Raw genomic sequence first — 14,621 nt, 5'->3', positions numbered from 1 at the left:
CCTTGATTATTGAGATATCTAAGGGTTTTTATTAACCTGTGATTTGGCTTTCTATCAATAGTATTACCAGCATGCCAGACACCTGACATTAAGCAGAGCTTTTCCAGATAAATTCCATGTGGAACTAACATCACCACCAACGGTAAATATTCAATGTATTTTTTTTTTGAAGGCTATATTTCTTTTTATAAGTTTAAATAATACATTTAAATTTGGAAGTAGCTATGCACACAAGCTATGATACTTTTTCATAATGTTGAATCAAACCAAAGGAGAGAGAGAGGAACTCACAAATCAGACTGTCTTAAAGCTCTCGACAGTTAATTCATCTCATTGGAGAAGCATCTCTGAATTAAAACTTTCTCTGCCTTAATGCTTGAAATGGTTCTGATGGACATTTGTTCTTCGGGGAGTTGTTCAAAAACAAACTGGACTGCTTTAATCGAAAGTGAATTTGCTCTCCAAGGAAGTGTTTAAATGTAGGGTGACCGCTTGGCAAGAGTAAAATAGAGTAAGTTCAGCACCCCAGGAGGAATTGAACTAGATGAGCATTTATGTTCCAATCATCAATGCCCACCAGGGTGTCTTCTTCTAAAATCCTACTAGACATTTATGTTCATAAGACTGCTATAGGCCACATTTGTCATCAGATTCACTTAGCAGGGAGAAGACATGAGGTGCCACTTGAAGCAGGGTAGCGTCAGGCATTTCTCTTTAGTGGGATTAGTCCTTGCAGTAATCTACACAGCGATCCAAGAGATAACACCTTTGGCCCCCTACACACTAGGTGACTGCTTAGGTGAAAGAAGATAAGACCCATACCATTGCAAATGAGATCACCTTAGCTTAGTAGCTCCATGCCCCACAGGAGCCTCTATCTCATGTAAATCCCTGCAAACCAGCTTTCATGCTCCCTGCAAGGAATATGCCCAATTATGAGTCATCTTATAAGAGTCATTCAGAAATTCCCAAAAACTCTGGCTCCTTATCAAGTATGTATAGATTTTTCAGTTCAGATATAATTTCTCAATCAGGGGTCACTGTTACAATAACATGACTTATATTCTACCTATATCAGGTTTCCAGAGGAACAGATCTAGAAAGTTAACCTGAAGTAAAATTTGCCTATAAAAAAGGTGATAAGGTTTTCTTAAACCCTCAGGCTACAAATTCTGACTTTCATGTTTATGATTCTAGCATTCAGAGTTGATTGCTTAGCTTATTCAGAGGTGGTCATTCCACTTAATGATAATTCAGCAATATTCATCCATTTATCTGCTTATCTACTTATTTATCCAGTTATTATATCTAATAAGCATTGAGCACCTACTTCAAGCTAGGTCTCAAGTGCAGAACTCAGTTCTTTTGTTGTATTGCTAACTGGTAAAGTATCTGAACCTTAAAATGACTGTATATGTATGACATGATAATAATGTATACAATAATTGAAATACAGAGTGATGAGCACTATAACACTTTTATACATCTGTCTCCCCATTCAATCATATGCACTCCAATCATGTTTTTTCATCTAGGTTCTTTAGTGGCATTGTTGTGCCTGATACATAATTGGTGCTAAGTATGTGTTTATCAAATAAGTTATCTCAGTATCTCAAGTAGAAGGGCAAATTAATTAAAGTCTAGTGGTATTTTCTCATTAACTGAAATAACAGCAACTGGTGTAATTGTAGGGTCAATTAAGTGGCCTGACTTCCAGGATGCCTCCTAGTGGTGGCTGTCCATGGCATTTCCAGGCTACCCACATCCAAAAGCTTTGTTGAACAAATTTGAGACTTAGAGATTAACAGTATCAGCAGTGTAAGGTGGCAGTTGACATTAAAGTTTCTGGAGTCATCACAGACCCAGCACAAATCTTTGTTCTACCATTTATGTGCTGCGTGATGTTGGGCAAGTTACTTGACCCCTCTAACCCTCCATTTTCTTCTGTACTGAAAAAAACATATTTATCAGAGTGTTGTTAAAAGATGAGATGATAATAATATATGTATAACACCTAGCACATTTCATTACTTAATAAAGAATGGTTATATATTGAATGAATCCCTCTTGAGACTGGTGGTATCAAAATCAAAATCAATCAAAGTTTACTAGCACCCAGACTACAAAAGATAGATAACTACTTAAAAAATTGATAGTGCATGCATAGTATTTACATCATTGGAAACCAAGAAAGTGTTATGATGTTTATGTCTTATTTTTGTCTTTGGCAGACAGAAGGATTTAAATATCCCAGGCCTTCCTCAGTACCACCTTCTCCTTCAGGGTCTCAGGCCTCCAGTCCTCAGAGCAGTGATGTGGAAGATGAAGTGGAGGATGAGAGATATGATGAGGAAGAGGAGGCTGAAAGGGATCGGTTGAATATCAAGTCACCATTTTCACTGAGCCACATTCCTCACGGGAAGAAAAAGCTGCATGGTGAATATAAGAACTGAATTCTACATGTGCTGAGAGGAGCTAATTTAAAAAAGCGAAGTAAGACTAATTATTTAAAATAAAAATGCCACAAATTTCATTTTCTCCTTCTAAGTATTACAACGGGGTTTATTCTCTGCCTAAAAAGTGGAAGAAATTGAGTGAATGACAATTTTGTAATTTAGAATAAGATCCAAGTTATTTTCCCCAACTCTTGTTTCCCCCATAAAGTTAGGCATGAGGAGCAGCACTCATTAAAGGCAGAAGACAGAAAAGTGTTTTTAAAATGGTGAATTTAAGTAGTAAGGATTTTCTCTTACTCTGTTTATTTTTAAATTATCATCAGAATCCTTTGCTTACTATTTATGCAGCTTCTCTACCCCACCACACAAATTTCCCATTTCCCCCCTGAAAACCTTGATCTTACCCATGAATCTGCACTACCTACGTATTTTAAATAGCTAGGTTTTTACTGATTATTTTCATTTTTCACATGCATCAGAACCATGATTTAGATGTAGTTTTGCAGAGACAAAAATCCATGAGTGAATAGCTATCCTAAGTCCATATTTTGATGCATATTAATGGACATTTATTTCACTTTTGAAATCTAGAATTGATGTTGTAATTAATGGAAGATATTACCATGTGCATGGTACCACCATCTTACTGTAACATTTTTCTATTGTTTAAATAGAAAGCCTTTATAAAATTTGGTCAATCTTCATAGATGATAACTTGTAAAATCCAAGTAAATAAATACATTAATATTTAATAACTTAACTTTCACTGATAATGCCTTGTTTCTTCATAGATGATAAGTTGTTAAATCCAAGGAAATAAATACATTAATATTTAATACAACTTTCACTGATAATGCCTTGTTTAAAAATTGTTTAGACATTCGAATAACATGTGGGAAGCAGCTGTTATGAATAATTCCTAGAGAAGCTATCTTTTTAAAAAATAGTTAGAAAAAATAGAACATCTATTCAGTTGTAATAATGGCAATGCCTCAACATATTCTGTGATGTGCATAGAGTCACAGATGAATGATTGTTAATTTAGCCGATTTATGTTTTAAGGGCAATTAAGTCTACATTGGCAACAAAACAAAAACAAAAATCACACTCTTGGATTGCTTTTTTTCTAACTAAGTAGTTATTCACTGTGAGTTCCATTTAACTCACAGTGAGTTCCTTTTAACTCACAGTGAGTTCCTTTATTGACATATCAATTGGCCTTGTTCTGAAGAGGCTCTAAAAAAGTTTTGGTCTTCTCAGTGCTGGATTATTGATCACAAAAATGGAACAGCAGCAACGACAAGGTGTCAGATGGTTCAAGACCATTGGAAAACTGTAATCCAGCCCTCCTATTGCTGCATTAGCTAGAAAAAAGTAGAAAACTGTTGGATACAAGCAGCAAATCAGACCAAAATGGAAGAGAGCTGGAAATTTACTTTACTTAGATGTCCAGAAAGAAGAGAAATAATTGACCTAAAATCTAACCTTTGACAAATGCCCTGTGGATGCCAATTAACCGAGCATCTGCAGAGCAGTTTGAAATGCTCTGTACTGGAGAGTAGAAAAAATATGAGATGGACTTATATTATAGGCTTATTCGCTGAAGTACCAGAAAGATACTGTGAAAAACTAGGGTTCACTGTTATAATAACCATGAAAATGTTTCCCCAGTAAACTAGCTTAACGTGTCTATTCAAATGATACTCTTGATTGGTAACTGGTTGCTTGACTGTTATTGAAAACATGCCTACACAGTAAAATACCTGAAGATGTAAGTGCTTTTTGTTCAATGAAATAATAATTTGATGATAATAAGTGTGTACAAATGATAGGGCACATGGAATTTAGCTGACTTGCAAACACCTGGCTTTGACAGTGTGTGTAGGAATCACCTTCTATCCTGTACTTGTTCCCCTATTCAGACAGCTGCTGCCAGGTGACTCCATCCCTCCACTCTAGTCATTTCTTCAGCCTTTTCCCCAAGACTGACAAAAGCTGGTGAGGAGAAGCAAATATGATTTTTAGTAGAAGGCTCTGTGTCTAGTACAGTGCCTTGTACATAATAGTTGCATAAATAAATGGTCTTTTTGGGAGACATAGAGGTTCAAAAAATTGTTGCTTTTAAAGAATGTATGTATTCATAAGTTGAAGGACAGGAACTATAGAAAAAGTGTGTGTTGCCTGATCAGCTGAGAGAAAGACCCGTTTTATGGATTGTACCACCTGCTATGGTTTGAATGTTTGTGTGCCCCCCAAATTCATATATAGATGCTCCTAAACTTACAATGGGATTATGTTTGGATAAACCCAATGATATTTTCTTTCTTTCTTTTTTTTTTTTTTTTTTTTTTTTTTTTTTTGACAGAGTCTTGCTCTGTCACCCAGGCTGGAGTGCAGTGGTGTGATCTTGGCTCACTGCAACCTCCACCTCCCAGGCTCAAGCAATTCTTGTGCTGCAGCCTCCCAAGTAGCTCAGACCACAGGCATGTGCCACCACACCTGGCTAATTTTTGTATTTTCTTTTTACTAGAGACAGGGTGTTGGCATATTGGTCAGGCCGGTCTTTGAACTTCTGGCCTCGAGTGATGTGCCCACCTTGGCCTCCCAAAGTGCTGGGATTACAGGCATGAGCCACCATGCCTGGCCAACCCACTGATATGTTTAATTTATAATGAGCCTATCAGAATATAAATCCATGGTAAGTCAAGGAGTGTACTGTGTGTTGCTTTCATCCTATCATAAAGTTGAAAAATCATAAATTGAACCATCATAAGTTGGGCCCATCTGTATTGAAATCCTAATCCCCAATGTGATGGTATCCACAAAGGAGGCAGAGCCTTTGGAAGTGATTAGATCATGTGGACAGGGCCCTCATGAATAGGATTACTGCCCTTATAAAAGAGGCCCCAGAGAGCTGCCTTGCCCTTTCCACCATGTGAGGACACAGCAAGAAAGCGCCATCTATGAGAAATGGGCCTTCTACCAGACACTAATTCTGTTGACACCTTGATCTTGAACTTCTCAGGCTCCAGAATTGTGAGAAATAAATTTCTGTTGTTTATAAGGCACACAGTTTGTGGTATTTTGTTTTAGCAGCCTGAACTGATCAAGACACTACTGTCTTCCACGGTAAGAGTTAGAGTGAACAGAACTGGTTTTACATACTCAGATGAGAACATAAATGTTACAGCTGTTATACTAATAGTTTTCTAGGGTACAAGGAAGACTCAGGAGGGGGACTAGTTAAGTCTACTTAGGGAGGTCCAAAGAGTCTTCATTGAATGAGCCCAAATTTCCATGAGTAATAACGGCAATAAAATGGCCTATTTCACACAGTGGTTGTGAGGATCAAATCAAATTAAAAATGAGCTCTTTCTAAAGGAATTTACAGCCCAGTATGAAGCGACTGAACAGAATGAAGTTACATTCCCAACTTCCCTTTCTTTGTGATCAAGATAAAATAATGTAATTCAAGGTTGTAAGATACACATTTTCCTTTATCATAACCAGGTAAAAAGAAATGCAAGCTGGAGGCTAATCTGAACAAGCCAGGGCCACTTCGCCTTCTTCTCTCCTCTCTTAGGAACACAGTGATGACATTGGGGGAGCGAAGGCAACTACTGGAAAACAAAGAATAATTAAGAGCCCAGGATAGAGGCCAGATAGCCGAGGTAGGCTATAGAGGCAAAAAAGAGAAGGGCAATGAGAACTGTGCAGAAAGTGGCTGAAAGCCCTCCCTGCAGATCGAGGTATTCTAGTGCATGTATCTGTGTAGAAGGCAGAAAATTCCCAATTTTAAAACACAAGCCATATAATGTGAAGGTTTTCTGATCTATGATCACTTGTTCATTTTGGTTTTCTAAAAATCTAGAAATAAACAGAATATAGACACCATAAGAGAGTTGGAAAGTTATAGAAAATTGGGAAGAGGGACCTTTTAATTAATCAGCATATTTGTACACAAGAACATTCAAGGAATTTGAGTACTTAGAATACTTGGAGCTATATTTTAACAGCTATTGATCATTGAGACAGCTTTTAAAACAATGGTTAGTATGACATTTTTGAGATTGTTCTGGTTAGTTGTGGGAAGAATTATTTCATAAGAGATGTTAAACGTGTTCTTTGAATACGCATACTATTTGAATAGTCAATATGTACAAGTTTATGTCTGATGAGTAAATAATTTTTAATGTCCCACCCCTCCTAATGGTGAAGTGCTTAGGACCGTGTATAAATAAAAGACAATGCTTTTGGAAAGAAATTTTCAATAAATTGGATGTAAGCACTACCTAGTAAGTCTACTTTCAAATCAAATCATAATTAATGACAGGTGCCTATTATAATGCCATACAGATATTTTAATGCTCACAAGTTATTTTTTGACAGAGATCAACATTACATTAACTTGAATTTAGTTTCATTATTAAATTATGAAACAAGATACAGATAAATCTTATAAGCAGAGTTCTGATTACTTAACAGTGAAATTGCAATTCCAAGTTACAGAGACATTCACATAAAGATATTCTTGAGCTACTAAATAATGGCTAAATAGTGATGACAATAAGAATTAATACTTTCCACTTATGACATTTGTCAATAACAACTCTGATTAGGTAAAAATAATTAACATGGTGGTCATATTATAATTCCAAATAAATACATTATTATGTTTGCCACAGGTGTATGTGTGTATGCGTGTGTGGGTGTATGTGCGTGTGTGTGTATTCAGATGGTACTGAACTCAAGTTGGCTTTTAAAAAGGAGGAGATCAGGCATATTACTGTGCACTTACATTATCAGAGTGATTTATGTAATGCTATGATGTTAAATAAAACCTAGAGTCTAGTCAATTAGAGTAAGCAGAGTACTTGAATCTGTTGAGTCTGTTGGTCATGGAAAATGAGTTACCTCTAACAAAACTGGCTTGTTCCCTTCTTCCAATACGTAAACAACAGAGTGTGTCTCCATCTGCTTATTTCCCAGTAACTTTTAGATCCATGTTTCTAAACTGAATGCAAGGTAATTCCCAAAGAGCACAAAGGGATCTCTGAGCTCTGCATCTTTGGCAAACCTTCTACCTCAATGACTGTCTCCTCTCAGCAACCACACTGAAGTGTTCCTATCACAGGGCTTCTCCCCAGTCATCCAATTTATCTTCTTAGTTGATCACTCCTGGATGAGCTATAGAGAGTCGTACTCTCCTATTTCCCATCCTGCCATGTTTCTCACCTTCCTCCCACCTTCTTGGGGATGGGATAAAAGGAAAACAGAGAAGGAGAATTTCTGCTGAGTGAAAACAAAATGCAAGTGGGTAACAAAATGAAAAAAAAAAACACACAGCTAAGATCAAGACAGGTACTGGCTATAGTTAAAAGGAAAGAACACTTTAGTCTTCAGCCTTATAATTATAAATATTCTAAGAAACTCAAGAGTAAGACACAAGGTGATCTAAAAACATTTTTGGTCATCTAAACAGGACCTGAAGCAATGAAAGAAGAAGATGATGTTCTCAGCTAAGCATCCTATATATATTTTGTTTCTGAAAGAATAAAACTATCTGCGTGTGTTCTTAAGATTACAAATGGAATAAAAGGGCCCAAAGGTTTTATTCACATGTTTCACGTTTTCAAAGAGAATAGAACTATAATTAAACATAATCTAGTATATTTTCACCAGTTAAGCAGACTGTCTTCCAGGAATCTGGTTTGATCAAAGTTTTTTTCTTCATCTGTAAGAAAAAAAAATTGTTTAAAGTTAAATATACACTCTGTGTTTTAATAGAGGAAAAGGTAAGACAAAGAGAATCTCAGGAAATAAACATTTAGCCTTCTAAGCTATGTTAACTCATGGACTCTGCTACTGAAAATTTAAACAATATGGGTTTTGATTTGTTCAGTTTAAAATCTTTTCTTCTCTGCTTGGGACACATTGGGGAATTCATATTTTACATCTAAACCTCTATAATGACTGAAACTAAAGTACGGTATGTCTGGTAAAAATCTCAAAAGTCATGTATCTTGCTCTCACAGATTGACTTATGTCTAAAACGCCCACCATTAAAATAATTCACTTGCATCAAAGGACTGTCTCTTTATATTTCCTGTTAAAATGGATCTTACTCGGGAAAGATGACATGGGAACACATTTGCAAATGTTCTTTTATTAGGGGAGCTAGAGTTCTGGGGAGGAAATGAGACAAAAAGAAGAGGCACTCGTTTGCTGGGTGAGATCGCGAAACTTTAGAGCATAAGGTAACACATCTGAGGTGGGGATACTTAAAGAGTTAGACAATGGCAGGTTCCTGGGACTCTAAAAATAGGATAGAATGACTAAAAGTTACAATAAGGTAGGAAGAAGGAGTGGCCAGGGGCAAAGTGCATCTACTAATTTCTTCTAAGATCACCTCTAGATAAAAGCACATTCTTTCAGTTAGTTGCAATATAATTTGAATGTTGGGGTTACCTCTTAACCTGAATTTCTAGCACACTTTAAACCATTGCAGAAAATGGGCTTCTCTTTAAAGGGAAGGAAGAAAAAACAAAACAAAAAACAAAACAAAACCAGAACCGCATCCCTGTATAAATTCCACTGAAACCATAATTCACTAAATAAGAGCCTTCTAAATAATACTGAGGTAGTATAGAATAAAAATACTAAAGAAGACTAGTGATTAATTTATCATATGGGAATCAAAAACTTTTCTATCAATTTAGACTAATAAAATTAGTCATTTCATCTTCAGAGACAATCCACTTAGAAAACGTCAATAATTAAAAAATACATATTTATTTTCCAAAAAAGACTTGAGATGGGGACCTATAATCACGTCCTTTCCTCAAATTGCTAATGAAGATACCTCTCCTCTTTAAAATTAGCTCTCTTTTGTCCATTACAGTTGCTTTCCTTTCTGGCTCTGCACATCTTCCCAACAATCAAATCTAAAACATCACTATCAACCAATCTCCATCAGAGCTCTTTTTGTACTGACTTCAAAAATCGCTGGGTTCCATGTCTTGGGTTTTAAAAAGAACACTTTGGATACAGCATCCTCTACCCATTATTCAACTATTTCACACCTTTTCACTGCAAGAGTTCTGAGAGTCATGCCAGCTCTCCAGAGCCTCAGACCTGCTTTCTCTTAACTTTGCAGTTTACTTTCTTGTATCACATTCTGTAAACAAAGTTTCAGATATGGAATAGCAGCAGCAAGCTGTGTCACTGGGCAGGAGGTGGGGGGAAGTCCTGTGACACACTGTTTAATGTCCCCTGAGTTCTGTATTCTTACTAACCATTCTGCTATAGTAACCATTCTGAGAGTTTCCATCCCTGGAAAGTTTCAAGAGGAGAGTGATCAGTAGCATCAACTACTGAATGAATTCTGGGATACTCTCTTATTCTGATTCTCCTCTTACCTTTCTGCTTGCTCCTTTTAATGTCCCTTCACTGGTACTATGTCCCCCCATTTCCCTTGATTTTTGGGTGTTTTATTGTCTTCCCTTTTCCCACTACATCTAAGCCCTAGAAGGTATCTCCATTCTCATGATTTCAACTTTTATTAACTGGCTCTGAAGTTCCTGTTTTCAAATCCGACCATCAGAATAATGTGGAACTTCTTAAGGACAGAGATTCTTGGGCCTCACTCAAGCAGTACAGAATTAGAATTTCTGGGCCTAAGGCCAAGAAATTCTGGGGGAGGGGTGTTGCACTCAACACAGAATCCCGAAAGTAAGCAAAGCTGTTCTGTTACGCAGGTGAAAGAGGCCACTATGCTAGTACCTTCTGGTGATTTCTGAAGGGACGCCAGTAAGATGGTTGCTGCCTCTGGAATAGTTAGTAGTCGGGGATTTGGGCTTCGTCTCTCTGCAGAAACAAAAATGTATACAGATTCTGTTAGCATTTATATATTCATGTAGATAAGTCCTACTCTAACATGCAGCAATACTAGAAAAATCTCTATGAAATAGATTTTGACCCCTCAACAAAGGACTACTTACACAGAAGACTAATTTCTTAACATGTCACAATTGCCTTGGAAATGACTTACAATTGGTTATGTCAAGTTTACAAACAGGGTATGGAAGAGAATTTTAAACTATATGCCAAAGAGAATTTTAGATAATAATTTAACCTTTGCGGCCGAATATAAGGTAATTATTTGACTGAAGGAGTATCTGCTAAGAATTCAAGGTTATTTCAAATCTAAGTTGAAAAAAGACAAATTGTTCTGATTCAGCACAAAACATGATTTCTAATTTGGGGCAACTGAAGTTAAGAAACAAATCTTAACCTCATAAAATAAATAAGCTCAGTTACACAGCATGTTTGAAGAGCCTAAACAAAAATTTAAGCACCCACTATGTGTTCAACAGTGTTTGGTATTTTTCCAAGTAAGTATACTCTTTAATTTTAGCATTTGAATCTTTACAATTTCATCGAATTGTATTGTTATTTGTTAATACAATACGATGGAAAGGTTTATCATGAAAAAGAACAGTCCCTGGTCCCATCCTTAACTGCCAGCATATTACTCTTTTGATTTTGAACCTTTGATAGTTCTTTCTAGTAAAACAGAAGCATACATTTGAAGTTCCTAGGTAAGTTCTTATTTTAGTAATAACAGCGTTTAAGAGGAGGCTGAGTAAAGTTCCTGCATAAACGCGCAGATACATTTCTAGAAGCATTTGCAAAGTTCTTCCTATCTCGCCTTACCCCTCTGAGCTGAACCTCAGGCCCTAACTCCCTGGGGACCTCTGCACACCCTGGCAGCCAGAGGGCTGGCTGAACAGCCGCAAGCCAATAAGGCTTGGGGAGCCTCAGCGCCAGCCTCGGCCGCCCTTGCCACCATTGGCGCGGGGCTGGACGAGCGAGCTCCCAGCTCCGGCGCTCGGCATCCAGCCGCTGCTGCCAACCCGGGCTGCCCTCGGGCGGACTGTATCTGAGGGCGCCTCAGAGCCGCGTCTTTCCGGTGAGGAGACGCTTTCTTTCGGCACCAGCGCGGAGCAAGCCCTGCCCGCCCCATCCTATTCCAAAAGCGCGGGACTAGCGCCCTTGCGCCCTTGGCCACTCACCCGGCAGTGGCCGGTCGGAGAGGTCCTTTCTCCGGCTCTGGTCGGAGATGAAGCGGCGACCCTCTGCAAAAGCGAGACCCGGGGCTCAGCGCCCACCCGGCCCGGGACAACCCGGGCTTAAACCTCAGCTCAACCCGGGCTTAAACCTCAGCTCCTCCCGGCACAGCGCAGTCCCCGGGCGTGGGGAGGGGGCAGGTTGCTCCAGGATAGGGTCGCGCGGGGCTGCCGAGTTTCCAGCGCTCCCAGCGCAACCCCGGGCTGAGCCAGGAGCCCTGGAGCTCTGGAGGAAAGCCACGCGCCTGACCGGACGCCGCCAGGGCGCTTTGGAGCGGAGGTCGGGTTAGCGCGATATTTCCCAGGCAACCCGAGTCCCCATTTGGACCAAGACAAGCAACCCTCCAGTTTCGGATGGAGAATTTCTAATAAGGATGGAGGATTTCCAATAATCAGGGACTCTTCCCCTCTCCCACCCCTCCCTCATCTACCGGTCTCTTTGATGGCCTTGATGATTTAAGGGAATAAACTCGACATTATTCTCTCTCCATAACTCTCCATCTATCTGTTCATGACTCCTAAGGGTCTTCCATTATTGTAGGAAGAGCAAAATATTTGGAACTTACGTGCCCCTTTCAGGTAGAGCATAGCTTGAGGAGTCCAATTCCTTCTCTCCAACAGTCTCTATAGCCCGGGAGAAGGGAAGAGCAGTTAATAAAACATTGCAGCTCAGTCCTCTATTACAGCAAAATAAAGAAAAAAGAAGAGAATAAAACAAGAAGGAAGAAAGAAAGAGCAGAGTGGACACACAGTGCGCATTGTTTTAAAATTTTTTATTTTGCATTTGATTACCTGTGGAGCGCAGCTGGAGTTTCCCAGGAAAACAAACACCAGGAAAAGAGCCAAGGTTGTTGCTGCCAGACTTCTGAGTCCCTATATGAAGCGATCAACCAGAAAGGGTCATTTCTATGCCAAAAAGATCTTCTGCTTCCTTCCTTGACGCCTGGACAATTACAAACCCCTCACTTCTCGCAATATTCTGTTTTAATACTCAGTTTTCTGCAGGTGTTTGCCTTCTACCTTCTAGTTAATTCACAAAGAGTCCACTTGAAAAAACGTATTTAGAAACATATTATTTGTATTACTTCACCCAAATGAAGAATAAGTAAATACGTGAATTTTTTTCTTAGTAAAATCAAATGATTGTTATTCTAAAGGCATATCGTTCAAATATCCTTTAAACTCTAAAATGCTTATTAAACATGAAATAGGTAAAATGCTATAAAACGTTTTTAGAAATAGCTAAGAAGTCTCAAGTTAATAAAGCCTTTACTTACCTTCATGTTTTGCGTCTTTTCAGAACCCTGAAATAACTATAACTTTACCTGTGAGTTTTCGACCCTTGCTCTGAAATTGGAGCTTTTAAAATCTTGGTGTTAAGGACACCTCCCCATCTGGAGTAGAGTTTGGGAGTCCACAGGGACATCTTGTCAGTCTTCAAGCAAGATTGAGAATCTGATGACTCCTCCAGGGAGCTTCATTGCAGGAAGTAGAGGAATGATTGATGGGCAGAAATTATTTGTTTAAATACTGATTGCATCACCCAGGAGACATTCAGAATGTGTCAGCATCATTGGCCTTGCTTTTCCTACTGGCTGCCCAAAGTAGTGTGTTATTATTATTATTAATGAAAACAATCAATAGTCCAAGGCAGAATCAAAAGTAAAAGAATAAGTAAGAAAACTTGTCTTGGGTAACTAGCTATCAGTCTATCACTGATGGCTAAAGATGTATGAAAAGGTCTGGGAATCTCAGTGGAATTTGACATCAGTCATTCACTTAATTATCAATTCATTCTGTTGTTTAGCAAATATTTACTGAGTGCCTACTATGAGACACACGATCCTTTTATTTCAAGGGACACAGCCATGCACTGAAAAGACATCGTCTCTGCTTTGATCTAAGTTACCTGCTAGTTAAGGTACACCGTAAACTGATGAATAGATAAATAAGACACAGTAGTTACCCCTTAATCATAGGTGTGTGTGTGGGGTGGGGGAGCATGTTTCAAGACCCGCACTGGATGCCTGTAACCACTGATATGTATATGCCTTATTATACTATGTTTTTTAAATCTGTTCACCAAGATGGTTACTAATTGATTAATGGGAGAGTGGTGTTTACATATGGACATGCTGGACAAAAAGATGGTTCATGTCTTGGGTAGGCTGGAGCCAGACAGTGGGACATTTCAACACCCTATTCAGATTTAAAACTCACAATTTAAACTTATGAATTCTGTAATTTCCCATTTAATATTTTCAGACTGTAGTTGACCATGGGTAACTGAAACCATGGAAGGTGAAACCGCGGATAAGCAGTGACTACTGTTACTACAGGATGTTTTAAATTGTTAAGTAAAAGTAAGTAAGGTGATGTGATAGGATAAGTGGTGGGCTACTTTAGGGAAGGTTAAAAACAGAGGGTAGTCTTGAAGGATAAGGTGAAGTAATGGGAGAAGCTGGGGCAAGAATTAGTATTTTAGGTATTCTCAGTAGAAGAAAGAAAAGCAAAATCTATGGACAGCAAAGAGCATGGCTTGCTTGGGGACTAGGAAAGAGGCCAATGGAGGCAGCGTTGTGTGGGTGACAGGGGAGGTGCTTTGAAATGAGATTGGAGAAGAAGAAATGGGCCAGTTGATGTGGAAATACAATTATAAGCAAAAGATGATGATGGCTTACACTGGGATGGTACACACAGGGAAAGAAGAGCTGTAAATGAATTTGGAATACATGTTGTGGAGGTAGAAAATATAGAACTTGTATATAAAAGGGATATGGAAGTGTGAGAAAAATAAATCAAGGATGATTCTTAGGTTTATGGATAAAACTGTGGGTAAATTATGAAGTAATTTACTGAAATTAGAGAAACTTCTTAAGAAGCAAGAGAGGGAAATTAACACTTGCCATATAGGCATATTAAAATTAAAATGTATATTAAAAATATCCAAGTACAAGTACAAAATAGGAGGTTGGAAATGCAAAACTTGATAGAGGTCAGCAAAGAGGTCACCAGCCTACAGATTTTCTTTTTGGTG

At 38.4% G+C, this 14,621-nt stretch overlaps 2 protein-coding genes across 3 annotated transcripts in view; one reads left to right on the top strand and one right to left on the bottom strand.

Annotated features, from left to right (window-relative positions):
- Positions 1-3,213, top strand: part of GYS2 (glycogen synthase 2) — a 72,283-nt gene extending 69,070 nt beyond the window's left edge. For both annotated transcript variants that reach the window (XM_002823016.6, XM_054526946.2), the window contains exons 15-16: positions 62-142; positions 2,232-3,213. In XM_002823016.6, the coding sequence (XP_002823062.1) occupies positions 62-142; positions 2,232-2,453 (303 nt within the window). In that variant the 3' untranslated portion in view covers positions 2,454-3,213. The remainder of the gene's footprint in view (positions 1-61; positions 143-2,231) is intronic.
- Positions 3,214-6,794: 3,581 nt separating this feature from the next.
- Positions 6,795-13,073, bottom strand: SPX (spexin hormone). The gene is made up of 6 exons (XM_002823015.5): positions 12,862-13,073; positions 12,377-12,457; positions 12,151-12,208; positions 11,531-11,593; positions 10,239-10,322; positions 6,795-8,190 (listed from the first exon to the last, which is right to left on the bottom strand). The coding sequence occupies exons 1-6, from the start codon at positions 12,865-12,867 to the stop codon at positions 8,132-8,134; spliced, it is 351 nt and encodes a 116-aa protein (XP_002823061.1). The 5' UTR covers positions 12,868-13,073; the 3' UTR covers positions 6,795-8,131.
- Between the last annotated feature and the right edge of the window lie 1,548 nt (positions 13,074-14,621).

The sequence above is a fragment of the Pongo abelii genome, chromosome 10, assembly GCF_028885655.2.
Source record: "Pongo abelii isolate AG06213 chromosome 10, NHGRI_mPonAbe1-v2.0_pri, whole genome shotgun sequence".
Taxonomy (NCBI): Eukaryota; Metazoa; Chordata; class Mammalia; order Primates; family Hominidae; genus Pongo; species Pongo abelii.
This window is presented reverse-complemented; position numbering and strand designations above follow the sequence as displayed.